At 37.1% G+C, this 17,964-nt stretch overlaps 1 protein-coding gene across 2 annotated transcripts in view; it reads left to right on the top strand.

Moving 5' to 3' along the window:
* The window catches only part of NPR1 (natriuretic peptide receptor 1), a 336,428-nt gene that overhangs the window by 150,671 nt on the left and 167,793 nt on the right, over positions 1 to 17,964 (top strand). For both annotated transcript variants that reach the window (XM_053704226.1, XM_053704235.1), the window contains exons 4-7: positions 8,799 to 8,912; positions 10,796 to 10,931; positions 16,087 to 16,178; positions 16,264 to 16,399. In XM_053704226.1, coding sequence (XP_053560201.1) covers positions 8,799 to 8,912; positions 10,796 to 10,931; positions 16,087 to 16,178; positions 16,264 to 16,399 — 478 coding nt within the window. The remainder of the gene's footprint in view (positions 1 to 8,798; positions 8,913 to 10,795; positions 10,932 to 16,086; positions 16,179 to 16,263; positions 16,400 to 17,964) is intronic.

Raw genomic sequence — 17,964 nt, 5'->3', positions numbered from 1 at the left:
CATAGATAAGTCTATTGTACAAGAAAATAAAATGCCACTTACTGTATATTGAAAGCACATCCAGTCTCAATGCGAGTTATTTATGGTTCACAAATTAATACAGGTCCCATCACACACCAAACTATACCTCTACGGTTAAAACCACCTCAGGTCACACAGTGTTTTTGTCTTTTGATGTTTTATCCTCCTCCTCACTTTTCCCTATAGTTTTAGGATTAAAATGGTTAAAATTACACCATCCAACTATACTTTGGTATCAGCTCCATGTAACATTCAATTCAGATTTCTGCTCAAAGACTTGCTTTCCCCACTCTAACCTACTTCACTTGTCCGAAGTAACCCTACCTGAGATATACTCAGACTTTAAAGCTGTGTTCAGTAAAAAAGAGCCTGAGTCTTTACCTCCACACCATATAAATGATTGCCCCATAGAGTTGCAACCCGGATCAACCATTCCTTACGGACACATATACCCCCTTTTTCAACCAGAGTACATTTAAATACATATATAGATGTTAACCTCCACAAAGGATTCATTCGCCCCTCCACATCCTCAGCCGGGGCAGGAATTTTCTTTGTTAAGAATAAGGATGAAACTCTGAGACCCATCATTGATTACAGAGAGCTTAATAAAAGAACGGTTAAAAACAGGTGTCCTTTACCTTTGATACCCGAACCCAGACTGCATGAGGCAAAGATATTTACTAAACTAGATTTAAGGGGAGCCTACAATCTCATCCGTATCTGAGAAGGCGATGAATGGCTGGCTGCTTTCAGAACGCGGTATGGGCTTTTTGAATACACTGTAAAGCCTTTCAGCCTCTGCAATGCTCCTGCGCATGCCAGAGTTTTATTAATTATATTTTCAGAGATCTCCTCGATGTCTGTATGGTAGTCTACTTAGACGACATCCTCATATTTTCAAAAGATCTACAGGAACACACAAAACACGTCAGATGCGTCTCGAAAAATGTTTGTTCCATGCTGAAGAAATATCCTTCCTAGGATACCACACAACTGCTACCAGAATTCAAATGGAAAACAACAAGATTGAAGCTATAATACAATGGCCCACACCCATTTCAAGAAAGGATTTACAAAGGTTTCTAGGCTTTGCGAACTACTACCGCAAATTTATCAAATGAGTTCACCAATGGCTCGAACAGTATTTATGCTGTTTCTTCTCCTATCAACATGACAATTGGACAAGCCTTTTGCCCACAGCAGAATTTGCTTACAACAATACCACAAATTCCTCCACCAAAATGTCACCCTTTTTTGCCAACTATGGATTTCATCCCTTCTTCAATTTACTACTCCAAGGTGACCATTCTTGTCCACAAGTTGATGACACCACTAATTCTCTCTTGAAGAATTTTGCTATCTTAAAAGAAAACATCCATAATGCCCAACGTACTCAAAAGAAGTACTATGACTCCAAAACACATCCCTCAATGCCCTACGATGTTGGAGACAAGGTATAGCTTTCTACTAAACATCTCAAACTCCATACCCCAAGTAAAAAACTTGGTGGACTGTTCATTGGACCCTTTGAGATCACCAGGGTTGTAAATGCCAATGCTGTTACTCTGTGTCTACCTCCTTCCTATCGAATCCACCCTACCTTCCACGTATCATTGCTCAAGCCATACATTCCGACCAGATCCATGCTCAGCCTCCTGCAGTTCTATCCCAATCTGACGAGGAATATGAGGTTGAAAGGATACTTGACTTCAGGATCTCTGGGAGAAGTTTGCAATACCTGGTACGTTGGAAAGGCTATACTTCTGAGGAGGACTCTTGGGAACCTTCTATGAACTTAAACGTTTCTCGTTTGGTGTCTTTGTTCCACAGACATCATCCGGATATACCCCGATCTGAAGCTGCTGGGCCGCTTCCTTAATCGGGGGGGGTGATGTGATCTAATTTACCTTTCCTGGTTCATTAACAACCCTATCCCTTTAACAGTTAAGCCTTATATTCTCACTACTCCTACCACCAGGTGCTTAATAATTTGTGGAGCAAGCCTGTGTGAACAGGTCTCCAGTTCTCAGCATGTACAAGCTGAATCTCCAGCGTCAATCACTGCCAGAATAGTGATATCTGAACTATCCTAACAAGGATTTCTTCCAGCAACAGCTACCTACTACAATTTCCTCAAACCATCATTTGGATGACAAGGTTTAACAGAAGTTTGGGTGTTGTTCCCTTCCTGAAAATATATATTTCCGGATCGAGCCTCTGTCAAACTGCAAAACTTGCATTCATCATAGCACTACCGCAGCTGTTGCGTTTTTTTTTGGGAATTCCATCTACGGTTTATCTACTTCAAGTTTCCCCCTGATGGGACTTAATCCTCTTGGCCGATAAGTATATCCTACCTCCTCCGATCTTCCCTCTGCACTGTAGCTCAAGAATTCAGCAAGTCCATTACTTGCTGGTAACCCCCATAATATTTCTCACATCAAACGGGAACTGCTAGTAACACAGAAAAATAAACAGCCATAACACTAAAGATTGTTAAACTGGTTGTGTAAAAGATTTTAACTATAAAACATTCTTATGTCTTTTTTATTATTTTGGTAAAGTAGTATTGCTGAATAGAACAAGAGGTGTCTCGCAGAGACAAGCAAAGCGTTGGCTGTGGGTGTCTGGGTGCTCTAAAGGCCTGGTCAAGCCTTTCTGTACAAACCTCACTTATCATTGTATACCCCTATCTCTGGACCCAGCGCTACAGAGGTTTGTGGCCCTATACAAATAAATGATAATAATAACTATCTATATGGCGAGAAGTTAACGGTTATGCGATAGAGGCAGCTTCCTTGATGATATAAAGTGCAGTTACAAATCGTTACAAATTTCACAATTTGTTTTGCAATGTGGCGAGTGTTTTTTCAGATAGATATTCATTTTAGAATTGAGTTTTATTGAATCGAGGCCGATGACATTCAAGCTGAAGTACAATATATCCATGTGCAAATTCAATTTGATTGGAACAGGGGCTGTTTAAAGCTATCAGAAATGTTAGTGCTTAATCTGTTCACATTTTAACAATCACATTCAATTAATGCTTTGGTTTTAAAATGTCACAAAACTCAATTATTTGCACAGTAATAGTATTAAGCTCATCAGTATACACAACTATTTTTACTTTTTTTAACTTTACATATATATATATATATATATATATATATATATATATATACACACAATATATAGTAAATGCAGAATACAATTTTTTATTTTCTTTAAGAATTATTGCATATACAAGTAAATATTTTTTCAGTATATGTTCATATTTTTAATTAGTACAATAACAAGGACATATACTCTATGTATATGCGGTGTATATATATATATATATATATATATATATACACACACCTCTTAACAATATTTTTCATCAATAATTGCATATACAAGATTTTTTTTGATTGCATGTTAATATTTTTTTCTTTAGTACAATAACAAGGACATGGGGCGCGATCCGATATAGATCGCAGTTTGCGGCGCAAGCGAGGGAACCCGCGTCGCCCGCAGTTTCAGCTCGCAACTCGAGCTATCCCATATATGTCGCCGTCAGATGCTAACGTGCCGTAAGTCTGACAAACCAGCGATGTCCAGAAATCTGCGCAAGTACAAATTTCTGGCGTCGCCAGTGACTTGCGGCACGTTAGAAACTGCCGGCGCCTACAAAACCTGACTAAAGTCTAAATCACCCGCACTGTCTAACACGCCTCCCTAACATAGCCCGACACGTCTGACACGCCTCCCTAACATAGCCCGACACGTCTAACCCTCTATCCGCTATCCCCCCTCACTAGCCTAACAATAAAATATGTATTAACCCCTAAACCGCCGCTACCTAATAAAGTTATTAACCCCTAAACCGCCGCCAGCTATATTAAATCTATAACCCCCTAAAGTGAGCCCCTAACACCGCCGCCATCTACCTTACCTACCCACTAAAGTGAGCCCCTACCCCGCCGCTATTTTAAAATTATTAACCCCTGATCTAATCCCCCTACCCCGCCGCCATCTATATTAAATTATTTAACCCCTAAAATACTAAACTATCCCTACCACTAAACCTAAGTCTAACCCTACAAATAGCCCTGAAAAGGGCTTTTTGCGTGGCATTGCCCCAAAGTAACAGCTCTTTTGCCAGCCCTTAAAAGGGCTTTTTGCGTGGCATTGCCCCAAAGTAACAGCTCTTTTGCCAGCCCTTAAAAGGGCTTTTTGCGGGGCATGCCCCAAAGTAACAGCTCTTTTGCCAGCCCTTAAAAGGGCTTTTGGCGGGGCTTTGTCACAAAGTAAACTGCTCTTTTGCCTACAATCTACATCCCCCTACACCGCGGCCACCTATAATAAATGTATTAACCCCTAATCTAATCCCCCTACACCGCCGCCAGCTATATTAACTATATTAACCCTAATTATATTAGGGTTAATATAGTTCATATAGTTATTATATTATATATATTAACTATATTAACCCTAATTATATTAGGGTTAATATAGTTAATATCGTTATTATATTATATATATTAAGTATAATAACCCTATCTAACTCTAACATCCTAACTAAACTCTTATTAAAATAAATCTAATATTAATATTATTAATTAAAATATTCCTATTTAAATCTAAATACTTACCTATAAAATAAACCCTAAGATAGCTACAATGTAATTAATAATTACATTATAGCTATGTTAGGGTTTATATTTATTTTACAGGTAAATTGTTAATTATTTTAACTAGGTATAATAGCTATTAAATAGTTATTAACTATTTAATAGCTACCTAGTTAAAATAATTACCCAATTACCTGTAAAATTAATCCTAACCATATTACAAATACACCTACACTATCAATAAATTAAACTACAAATATCTATCTAAAAATACAATTAAATAAACTAAACTAAATTACAAAAAATAAAAAAAAGATTACAAGATTTTTAAGCTAATTACACCTATTCTAAGCCCCCTAATAAAATAATAAAGCCCCCCAAAATAAAAAAATTCCCTACCCTATTCTAAATTAAAACAAGTTCAAAGCTCTTTTACCTTACCAGTCCTTAAAAGGGCCTTTTGTGGGGGCATGCCCCAAAGAAAACTGCTCTTTTGCCTGCAAAAAAAAACACAATACCACCCCCCAACATTACAACCCACCACCCACATACCCCTAATGTAACCCAAACCCCCCTGAAATAAACCTAACACTACCCCCCCTGAAGATCTCCCTACCTTGTATTCACCCCGCCGGGCAGAACTCCTGATCCGATCCGGGGCGATGTGTTCCAGCAAGCGGCAGTGAAGTCTTCTTCCATCCGGGCGATGTCTTGAAGCAAGCGGCAGAGAGTCTTCTTCCATCGGCGACGTCTTCAAGCAAATCGGCATCTTCAATCTTCTTACTTCGCTCCTCCGCCGCGGAGCATCCTTCCGGCACGACGACTTCCCGACGAATGAGGTTCCTTTAAATGACGTCATCCAAGATGGCGGCCGTCGAATTCCGATTGGATTGGAACCAATCAGCCAATCGGATTGAACTTGAATCTGATTGGCTGATTCAATCAGCCAATCAGATTTTTCTAACTTAATTCCGATTGGCTGATAGAATCCTATCAGCCAATCGGAATTCGACGGACGCCATCTTGGATAACGTCATTTAAAGGTACCTCATTCGTCGTTCAGTCGTCGGCCGGGATGGATGCTCCGCGGTGGCGGAGCGAAGAAAGAAGATTGAAGATGCCGCTTCATGGAAGATGCTGCCGGAAGGAAGAAGACTTTGCTGCCGCTTGGAGGAAGACGTCGCCGGGAGGAAGAATTCTTCTTTGCCGCTTGGAGGAAGACATCGCCGGAGGAAAAATTCTTCTTTGTCGCTTGGAGCAAGACATCGCCGAAGGAAGAATTCTTCTTTGCCGCTTGGAGGAAGACATCGCCGGAGGAAGAATTCTTCTTTGCCGCTTGGAGCAAGACATCGCCCGGATCGGATGAGGAGTTCGGCCCGGTGTGGTGAAGACAAGGTAGGGAGATCTTCAGGGGGGTAGTGTTAGGCTTTTTTAAGGGGGGTTTGGGTGGGTTTAGAATAGGGGTATGTGGGTGGTGGGTTGTAATGGGGGGGTATTGTATATGTTTTTAAATGCAAAAGAGCTGAATTCTTTGGGGCATGCCCCACAAAAGGCCCTTTTAAGGGCTGGTAAGGTAAAGAGCTTCAAACTTTTTTTAATTTAGAATAGGGCAGAGAATTTTTTTTATTTTGGGGGGCTTTATTATTTTATTAGGGGGCTTAGAATAGGTGTAATTAGCTTAAAAATCTTGTAATCTTTTTTTTATTTTTTGTAATTTAGTGTTTGTTTTTTTTTTGTAATTTAGTTTAGTTAATTTAATTGTATTTTTAGATAGATATTTGTAGTTTATTTAATTTATTGATAGTGTAGGTGTATTTGTAACTTAGGTTAGGATTTATTTTACAGGTAATTGGGTAATTATTTTAACTAGGTAGCTATTAAATAGTTAATAACTATTTAATAGCTATTATACCTAGTTAAAATAATTAACAATTTACCTGTAAAATAAATATTAACCCTAACATAGCTACAATGTAATTATTAATTATATTGTAGCTATCTTAGGGTTTATTTTATAGGCAAGTATTTAGATTTAAATAGTAATATTTTAGTTTATAATATGAATTAGATTAATTTAATATAAATTTAGTTAGGGGTGTTAGGGTTAGATAGAGTTAATATAGTTAATATAAATACTATAGTAACTATATTAACTATATTAACCCTAATATAATTAGGGTTAATATAGTTAATATATATAATGTAATAACTATATTAACTATAATATACTTAGGGTTAATATAGATAATATAGCTGGCGGCGGGGTAGGTAGATTAAATTAGGGGTTAATAATTTTAATAGAGATGGCGGCGGTGTAAGGGGCTTACATTAGGGGTTAATAATATTAATATAGCTGGCGGCGGTATAGGGGGATTAGATTAGGGGTTAATAATTTTTATATAGGTGGCAGCGGTGTAAGGGGTCAGATTAGGGGATAGATAAGGTAGATGGCGGCGGTTTTAGGGGCTCACAGTAGGGGGTTAGTTTATGTAGATGGCGGCGGGTCCGGGAGCGGCGGTTTAGGGGTTAATAACTTTATTAGGGATTTCGGGGGGGGGGATCGCGGTTGACAGATAGATAGACATTGCGCATGCGTTAGGTGTTAGGTTTTATTTAGCAGATCGCGGGTGACAGGTAGATAGACATTGCACATGCGTTAGGTGTTTATATTCTAGCTAGTTTAGGGAGTTACGGGGCTCCAATAGTCAGCGTAAGGCTTCTTATGGCTGCTTTTTGTGGCGAGGTGAAAATGGAGTAAGATTTCTCCATTTTCGCCACGTAAGTCCTTACGCTGCATATTGGATACCAAACTGCGCTGGTTTGGTATACCTGCCTATGGCCCAAAAAACTACGGGCTACGGCAGAAATATACGCGCGTAACTTCTAGGTTACGCCGTATATGTGATACCAAACCAGCGTAAATATTGGCGTCGCCGGCTTTTGCGGGCAACGATTTTTATCGGATCGACCCCATGATGTGTAGTCATATTTGTCTGTTGCTAACCAATGAGTCATATTTAGCATAAGTGTTGCTTGCATTATTTCATTTTGTATGTTAACAAAGCCTTGCATAATTATGCTGTTATATAATTAAAATAAATGTATAACATTAATGGGCTGTGAGATATATGTAATAGTGCTCTTTTAATAAAAGATATATGTTAAATCAAAGTAAACATAAAAGAAACAAATTGTATTTAAAAAACAACAACAAACAACTTACTTGTTTTCTTCTAAAATTAGCACGTATAAATTCTCAGTGTAGCTACTGCTTGCAGCTAGATAAGAGAGCAGACATGCTGAAAACTTGTTGTATACTGCCTATTCTGAGCATGGGCAAGAAAGTAACTTCCTGTTCCTCAAGCAATCACTGAATTGTAAATAAGCTTGTTATTTTAGAAGATATATATACCATCAAGTTAGATATGCCTTAATGTAGAGACCCCAGCCCTCTAGTGAGGCTATGACATGAAATAATGTACACTGCACAAATTAAGTTAAAAGATAAATAAAAAAGCTGATAATGTATGATAATACATATTGCAAAGTTTATTACAACAATGAAACAGAATGTTTAATTTTCCTTTAACATTCAAGAGCAATACTATGATTACATAGTATTTAAGTTAAAATAATATCAATTATTAGCTACCATGTAAAAGGGAATTCTAATAAAACAATTAGATTCTCTATATATTGTTACAGAATGTTAGTTTTGCTCTACTGACCCTAAATTACTGAGGCCTAGAGGTTACATATAATATCTCCATAGACTCTAATGGAGATACTATTTGTTACCACAGTTACGTGACCCAATACACGATATTTCCTACATCAAAGATGAACGGTAGCAGCACAGAAAGACAGTTATTACAGCCATAACACTGTGGGAAACACAATTGTTAAAACTGGTTGTGTTAAATTTTTTAACTGTAAAATATGCCTATGTCTGTTTTATTAGGATGTAAAGTAGTATTAATGGATAGAACTAGAGATATAAGAAGACTAAGACTTGTTTCTTTAGTAAAACACATTCATGTGAATCTGAGTTTAGCTTCATTGTTGTATTTTTTAATGTAATACTGCCCCATAGTACTATATAAGTTACTTAATACTGCAACTAGAATTGAGTACTTAGAGTGATGCGTCTCTCCTGGCCAGGCAGTGATGATCGTCACATACAGAGAACCGGACAGCAAAGAGTACAAGGGTTTCCTCAAGGACCTCAGAAATTATGCTGCTAAAAACCTCAACTACACGATTGACCAGAGTCCGGTAAGTGGGAATTTATTGGGGGATTTTAATCTGTAGCAAGTTCCAGACCTCTAGTAATCCATTGCCACCCACACAGACAATGCTTTGTAATCTCGCCTTCCCGAGTCTATAAAATCCCACAAAAAAGGCACCACCCTGTACAAAGCTACTGTGGGCAGCACAGGGAAAAAGGGGGTGCACTCAAACTATAGTCAACTCTTCCTAATAAACTTCAAACCTCAACTGATCAAACCAGGTGCTTATAAAATAATGAATCCTCTGAGAAGTCTGTGCCCTCTCTCCATCCTAACTTTATAATACCCAATGTCCTAGTTTTTATGTCTCTCCATCATTCTCCATCACAATGCTCTGTCATACCTTGCTTTTTCTTCATGACTCCTCACCCCACATATATAATTTTTTCACCTGCTTGGAGCCCTTTAATCCTACAATGCCAAGCTTGGCACTCTCACAATTCCTATATTGTGTATATTTAATATTACCAAACTCAGTCCTTTCTCCATTCATATGGATAGGACAAGCTCTATAATTGGATCAGGGGGTACCACAGAACCCAGGCAGAATAACACAGGGGTGGCACTTATAGAGAAAATAGTCCACCTGCTTGTTGTCATGTGAAATGTCAATCTTCTGAACTTTAAAGGGACAGTCTACACCAGAATTTTTATTGTTTAAAAAGTTAGATAATCCCTTTAATACCCATTCCCCAGTTTTGCATAACCAACACAATTATATTAATATACTTTTTACCTATGTGATTACTTTGTATCTAAGCCTCTGTAGACTGCCCCCTTATTTTAGTTCTTTTGACAGGCATGCATTTTAGCCAGTCAGTGCTGACTCCTAGGTAACACTACGTGCATGAGCACAATGTGATCTTTATGACACACATGAACTAGTGCCCTCTAGTTGTAAAAAACTTTCAAATTGCATTCAGATAAGAGACGGCCTTCAAGGGCTAAGAAATTAGCATATGACCTACCTAGGTTTAGCTTTCAACCAAGAATACCAAGAGAACAAAGCAAAATTGATGATAAAAGCAAATTGGAAAGTTGTTTAAAATTACATGCCCTATCTGAATCATGAAAGTTTATTTTCGACTAGACTGTCCCTTTAATCTATAAGATTGTTAACTATTTTTGGTTTAGATGGTAGAGGAGTTGGGGTGAGGTGCAAAATCATTGTTTGACCCAGGCAGCATAATGTCTTGAGTCATGCTTGCATAACGGGGGATAAACCCAGATCATGCCCTCAACCTTGCTGTGTGCCCCACTATCATTTTTCTATTATGAGGCTAAATACTCCTTCATACCCAGGTTTTGCTCTCTTTTATTTGCACAATTCATGTCCATGTGCTCAAGATCTGCTGTCTCTTCATCAATCTGAATAAAACCATATAATATGTCCAGATCTCTGCTCTCTCTCCAGCATCTGGTAATTGGGCCACTTAGACTTGATAACCAATTAATTATGCACGTCAGCAGGAAATGTTTCATTATCAAGCTGCGGGTAAGAGACAAGCTATTCTCTAAAACAAGATCTTACTAGAGACTGGCAGCCAAGAGGGCTTGTGTGTCACAGTAAGCACCGCAGCGCTGAATATATTGGTCCAGACTATGTGCAAATAAAGATGTCTGTACAGTGTAAGCTGCAGAGCAGGTTTGTGAGTTTGTGGTGAGCTGCATAAGTGTGTGTGCAAGGTAAAGGTATCAGTATGCAAGGGATAATGTGTAAAGCATAGGTGCACACACAAATACCGTGTGTAGGTCAGATAGTTATACGTTTGAGAATGTGTGACTGTTTGCTTACTTCTGTATGTGTGTGTTTAACTTGCTCCCCCACCCCCTGTACCAGACAGTAATTAATTTCATCCATGTCTACAGATTGCGGCAGTAGCAGCAGCATTTTATGATGCAGTGTTTCTCTATGCTCATGCTGTTAATGAGACAAGGGCCAAGGGCTACAGTATGAAGAACACATCTGCAATTCTCAAACATATGTGGAACAGAACCTTCCATGGTGAGTCTCACAGTTTTCTGTAAGCTCCAAATTAATTGTGTTAAAATGCCTTGATCAAATAAACAACATGCTTTATTAAAGGGACGGTGTACTGTAAAATGGGTTTCCTTTTAATGTGTTTTCACGAACTTGCTAAACCAGCTGCAGAATATAAAATGTATGTGGAATTGCTTGTTTTTATATATTTGTGTATATGAAATAACTGTTCCTGTTACTTAAATCCACAATGAAATCCGCTGAGCTTGCATGCAGAGCAGACCTCATTAGCTTATCTCTATATGTTTACACAAACTCCTCATCTTATCTCGATATTCACAGTGATGCCAATAATTATAGAGAACAATCGAAAATGAACATGTTAAATAGTTCATTTTTAACCTTTTACTTAAACAGTGAAATTTTCAGTATAGGTGGAGATACAGCAGGCAAAACCAGCTATTTTAAATGACAAAATCAAGGTAAAGAAGCTATCTGTAAACAATTTAATACAATCCAGCAGATAAATGAAATCATTAAGAACACATGGAAGGAGAGAGAGAAAAAACATTATAGGGACATAAATACCCCCAAAAAAATCATGATAAAGATAGAGCATATGATTGTATACAACTTTCCCATTTATTTCTATTATCTAATTTGTTTTGTTCTCTTGATATCCTTTGTTGAAAAGGATACCTAGGTAGACTCAGGAGCTGCTGATTGGTAAGTAAATTGGAAAGTTGTTTAAAATTATATTCTCTATCTGAATCATGAGATAATTTTTGGGGGGTTTCTCGTCCCTTTAAGATCTCTCATAAATACAGTGTCAAAACATTTCATCACTAACAACAGTTTATAAACTCAATAAAAATAACAAATTATAGAATTCCACTTCTGAAATATCTTTGTTCAACACCCAGATGATGGGATGAAGGTTCAATGAGCATAAACAGGTTTTTCAATTACAAAAATAAACCTAAAGGTCCAATCCCCCATATATTTAATGGAGAATAACAAGTCATTGGAAAAAAAAATGACAATACAGTGCCCCTTTTATACCTGCACCTTACTTCTCCACTATGCAAACTCTTTCTTCTAAAAACACTAATGGAGGCCATTATTACTTTGCAACTTCTAGAATATGTCTGTCGTCAACTTAAAGGGACATGAAAGTCAGCTTTCATGGTTCAGCTAGAATATGCAATTTTAAAATATGTTTAAAGGGTCAGTCAAGTCATTATTTGATTTGTTCTCTTAGTATTCTTTGAAGCTAAACCTAGGTAGGTTCATAAACTGATTTTAAAAACGGTTGAAGGACACATCTTATCTCAGTGCATATTTACAGTTTTTCACAGTTAGACACTGTTAGCTCATGCGTGCCCTATAGATAACATTGTGCTCACACTGGTGGAGTTATTTATGAGCCCGCACTGATTGGCTAAAATGCAAGTCCATCAAAAGAACTGAGATAAGGGGGGCAGTCTGCAGAGGCTTAGATACAAGTTATTCACAGAGGTAAAAAGTCTATTAATATAACTGTGTTGGTTATGCAAAACTGGGGAATGGATAATAAAGGGGTTATCTATCTTTTTAAACAATAAACATTTTCAAGTAGACTGTCCCTTTAAGTTCACTTCTATTATGAAATGTACTTTGTTCTCTTGGTATACTTCGTTGAAAAGCACACCTAAGTAGGTTTAGAAGCAGCAATCCACTACTGGGAGCTAGCTGCTCATTAGTGGCTACACCTATATGTCCCAGTACTGCAGCCATTGATGCTGTGGAACTGACTTTAACTATGTGTATATTCGCTTTACAAGGATAAAACCAAACCACAGAGCAATAATAAAATCTACATTTGTGCACTAGACGGTTCCCATGTTTTTCATTCTCTTGTTTCCAATCTGTTCCTTCTCTGCTTTACCCACTGCATTGTCTCAGCCTTCCTCATCTCTGTCATTTTGTTTCCCATTTCTCTTCTCTTTCTCTCCCTCTCAGCTCAGATCCCCATAAGCCCTGTTATTTCCTCTTCTCACTGATACTGATCATGCTATCTCTTGTCTTCCATTATCCTCCATCTCAGAAAGTCTGATGAGCAGTCACAATTCTCTGCCTTCATTTACAAGATGGGGTCACTCTCCCTCCTTCCTTCCCTCTCTGCACTTATTTCTTAAGCTGTGCTTGTGACACAGGGCTCGTGAGGGCAGCATGTTAATTAGAAATGTGAAGTGCCACAGCTGGGAGGGATGTTTGTTTGTGAAGGCTGCGAATACACAGTACACACATAGTTCAAGCCCAATTTAAAGGGACAGTCTACAATAGAAATTTTATTGTTTTAAAAGATAGATAATCCCTTTATTACCCACTCCCCAGTTATATTAATACACTTTTTACCTCTGTGATTACCTTGTATCTAAGCATCTTCTGACAGCCCCCTGATCACATGACTTTTTATTTATTATCTATTGTCTTTGCCAATTAGTGCCTCTTAAACACAATGTTATCTATATGGTCCACATGAACTAGCACTCTCCTGTTGTGAAAAGCAAATACAAAACCATGTGATAAGAGACTATTATAAAGTATATTAATATAACAATGTAGGTTGTGCAAAGCTGGGGAATGGGTAGTAAAGGCGTTATCTCTCTTTTTAAACAATAATAATTTTAGTGTTGACTGTCCCTTTAACTGATGCTTTAAAGGGACAGTATACACTCATTTTCATATAACTGCATTTAATAGACACTACTATAAAGAATAAGATGCACAGATACTGATATAAAAATCCAGTATAAAACTGTTTAAAAATGTACTTAGAAGCTGTCAGTTTGGCTCTGTTGAAAAGGTAGCTGGAAAGCCCACTGCAAGTGGCAAATAATACACTCCCCCCTCCCCCTTCTTTTGCATATGAAAAGACCCTTTACATGAACAGCAGCAAGCTGGAGAAGGTAGCTGACGGTATTCACATAAAACTTTGGGGCTTGGTTAGGAGTCTGAAAATCAGAGCAATGTTATTTAAAAATAAGCAAAATTATACATTTATTTAAAAAAAAAACTTTATGGGCTATATAAATAGATCATCTACAAAACATTTATGCAAAGAAAAAATGAGTGTATAATGTCCCTTTAAGTCATTTAGTTCACTTTGTACATAGCAATATGTGATACCACAGTGTTCCTCAGTGAAGCCATATCTCTGACCTACAGAGCTGACACTCTAAACAATTTGTCACATACTCCTATGAAAGAGAAAAATACAAAGAAACTTAGACAAAGACTGGACAATGATAGGGAGGCAGATATAGGGCCAGATTACCAGTGGAGCACGAAATATCGATTGCGAGCAAGCGATATTAGCGCTCCACTTTGTAATACCAGAGCATGATAATGTGTGTTGATATTACAAGTAAATTGGAGCCCGTTTGCGGGAGCGCAATAATTTAGCGCTCCACTTGTAATCTAGCCGTTAATGAGCATGAAACTTAAAGAGACATGAAACTCAAATTTTTTCTTTCATGATTACATTTTTTTTCCACTTTACTTTTATTATAAATTTTGCTTCATTCTCTTGGTATCTGTTAGAATATCCTTTATAGAAGGAGTAGCAATGCACTACTGGGAGCTAGCTGAACACATCAGAAAGCTAATGATAAGAAGTTTTTGTGCAGTCACTAATAAGCAGCTCGCTCCCAGCTCCTGAGCCTACCTAGGTATATTTTTCCACAAAGGATGGATTTTTTTTAAATTTAAATAGGATTTTATAAAATAAAATGCTTTTTTGAGGAAAAATCTTTACGATACATTATAATCCAAATTAATTCCAATAATCCATTCACAACGTTATGCTCTCCCAAAGACTCCTATAAAATTATTTTGGACATTTTTTCTATCTAGAAGATATTATCATATATTCTTGGATTATATAGAGTATTTTACAGTATGTATAATAATGAAAATGTATTAATATTTTTTAATAGTTTATATCTAATATTTCAGTAATGCGCATTAAAGATAGCAATTCTTCATGTGCGCTAACCTTATGCACGTTACGCATTTCACATTCCTATGTTCTTTACATAGAAAATAATGTACTTTTTATTAATAAATATATATATATATATATATATATATATATATATATATATATATATATATATATATATATATATATATAAATGTTGTGGGCTAACATTTTACTTGTTATACAAGCACTACCTACCTCGCTGAAAATGCCTCCGTCTAGCAAAGTTAACGAGCAAGTGGGAGCACTAAATAGCGACACTCATAATCTAGCCATAAATCCGTTTTCTGATATAACTGGAAAACTAATATGAAAAGTTAATATTCTAAAAATGGAAACTTTATGTAGAAAACTATTATTTATATTGAGGCTTACTGACTAGTGACTAAATCAAATCCACCCTAATTAAAAATGAATACAAATTATATTGCATGTTTAAAGGTATTAGAGCCCTTGCCATATTCCTTTTTAAACCTATCAATTTTATAATATTTAATATATTTCATTTAACAGTGTATATGTATGAGTGTAATACTTTATTTTAATATGTTTTTGATGTGTTTTGTAAAAACTTTTTTTAACCCTTACAATTTACTTTAGGTCTCAAGTCACGTTAAATATCTCAGTTTCGGCTTTTGCTCATGCTCAAACTGTAACTTTCGACTTGTATTATGAGCTTAAGTTAGCGCGTTTACAATCTCCATTAAAAGTATAGGTTGCGCTAGAGCAATGACAGCCGTGCTAACCCCCTCTCTGGTAAATGTGATTTACCATGGACTTGTAATATCAAGTTGCGTGCTAATGTTAGTGCGGTCCACTGATATTGCATATCGCTTCCTGCGCTATCATTAACGCGCCACTTGTAATCTACCCCTTTTTGGTAGAAGTAGTTAAATAACTTGAATAAAAATCAAAATAAAAAGCTTAAACTTTAACATGTTCAAATAGGGCTCCTTTATATACATGATAGAATCTTTTAGAGTATTCTGTCCCTTTAAGAGAGTTTAATCTAGCTGTTTATATCAGTTATACACAGGTTAGGGTAACTAACATCTAAAGGCCAAGCTCACTACAGCCTTACATACACCCCAAAACAACTATACTCAATCTCAGCATAATTTTGAGTCACTGGTTTTTTACTTCTTTTCTTCCCAGGGGTGACTGGATTCATGAAGATTGATGACAATGGTGATTCTGAGAATAATTATTTGTTGTGGGACCTATATGAGCCACTTGGAGAATTTCAGGTGAGAGGAAACACAGAAAGGTGAGATGTGCAGTGATGAGGGGGATACCAGATGCTAAACATGGATCTTCCACCTCTTTATTCAGGTTGTATCTGTTTACAATGGGACAACGAGAAGCATTTCCCCTGTACCTGGCCGGGAGATTCAGTGGCCTGGAAACCGGATCCCAACAGACACCCCTCCCTGTGGATTTGATAACAGTAACCCGGAGTGTTTGAAAGGTAAGGTTTGAGCTGAGTGAGTATAAAGTGTGCATTGAGTAAGGTATTGGGTGCTGGGTGTGTAGTACTTGTGCTGTATAAATAATAATTGATACTGATAAAATGTTGCACATAGTTGCCAACATTTCAAAAAAATATCCAAGGACACTTTGCAGCAGAGCAAGCAAGCAAGTTAACGGAGTATTGACCCACTTAGTTCTGCAATCAAAACACACACATTTAATATTAATAGTATAATTTAGACTTACCCATAACTTATTATACAGATTACAGCAGCTATATCTTACAACTACCCACAAATATTGACAATACCAGTCTCAAAATTAGGCAGGCAAATAATATGTGAACCCATTTAATAATAATAACAAATATAAAGATTACTGTGAGCCTAAATAAGGCAAAGATGCAAGCAATAACTTATCCACAGTAGTAGCCAAGTAATCCCCCCTCTTTTACAACAAATCAGCACAGCTCCTTACCTAGTGTGGATGAGCTGTTTGTAAGTGTTTTTCTTCTGATTTGTGGCAGTTTAAATATTGATCACTCAGAGAAGGTGCAGCAAGGAGTTGCTTCCTAGACCTGCTCTGAGTGATCAAGCAGAGTAGTTGCACGCACAGCCTCACCGGCAGCTCCTCCCCATTAATTTGTGTCACATATGCCCCAGCTCAGCTTCAGCCCCCCAAATCTCCTGGAGGGAACATTTCCAGGGACAAAAAAGCAATCCAGGGACATACATCAAAATCCAGGGACTATCCCTGGAAATCAGGGACTGTTGGCAGCTATGGTTGCATATTTTCTGATGAGTTGGGGTGCATTTTAATTGTTTTGGTGTTTGCATGATGTTTTACATTTGTATTGTGATTACTGGTGAATGTTGCTATGCCCTGTTAGATGTTAGATACTAAGATACCATATTTAAATTTATAAAAAAAAAATAATCTAATTTATAATATAACCACCAAAATGCTCATTTATGGCTGAAATTAAGTGCTTTATACATTTAAAAAAAATGATTAAAAAAATGAAAATATAAAGGGACATGATTGTAATTTTAAAAGACTTTCCAATTTACTTCCATTATCAAATTTTGCACAGTCTTTTTATATACACACTTTCTGATGCACCAGCTCCTACTGAGCATGTGCACAACTTCACAGGGTATACATATACTACTCTGTGATTGGTTGATGACTGTCACATGATACAGGGGGCCATCAAATGGGAAATTATTTGAAATTCAGAGTAAGTGTTATTGTATTGTCTTTTTATTATGCACCTGATAATTATGCAATTCTACTGTATTTAAAGTGAAGGTCAATTTGGATGAATTAGTGCCTGGTTTTTAATAAACCTACTAAAAACAAGGGCACTTTAATTAATCAAAATTCACATGTCACTCCTTTTCTTCAAAATCTCACCTTTTAATCCTAACAGCCGCTGCAGCGCTTCTTCTGCCCGTCGCAAACCCTCTTCGTGGGTCCAAAGTGATGAATCCGGCTTCCTCCAATAACGGCGTTGCATCAGGCCATGATCCCCCGGGGGAAAAGCCGTGATTGGAGGAAGCC

Source organism: Bombina bombina, chromosome 1 (assembly GCF_027579735.1).
Source record: "Bombina bombina isolate aBomBom1 chromosome 1, aBomBom1.pri, whole genome shotgun sequence".
Classification (NCBI taxonomy): domain Eukaryota; kingdom Metazoa; phylum Chordata; class Amphibia; order Anura; family Bombinatoridae; genus Bombina; species Bombina bombina.
Note: the sequence above shows the minus strand (reverse complement) of the source record. Positions and strands in the feature narration are given on the sequence as shown.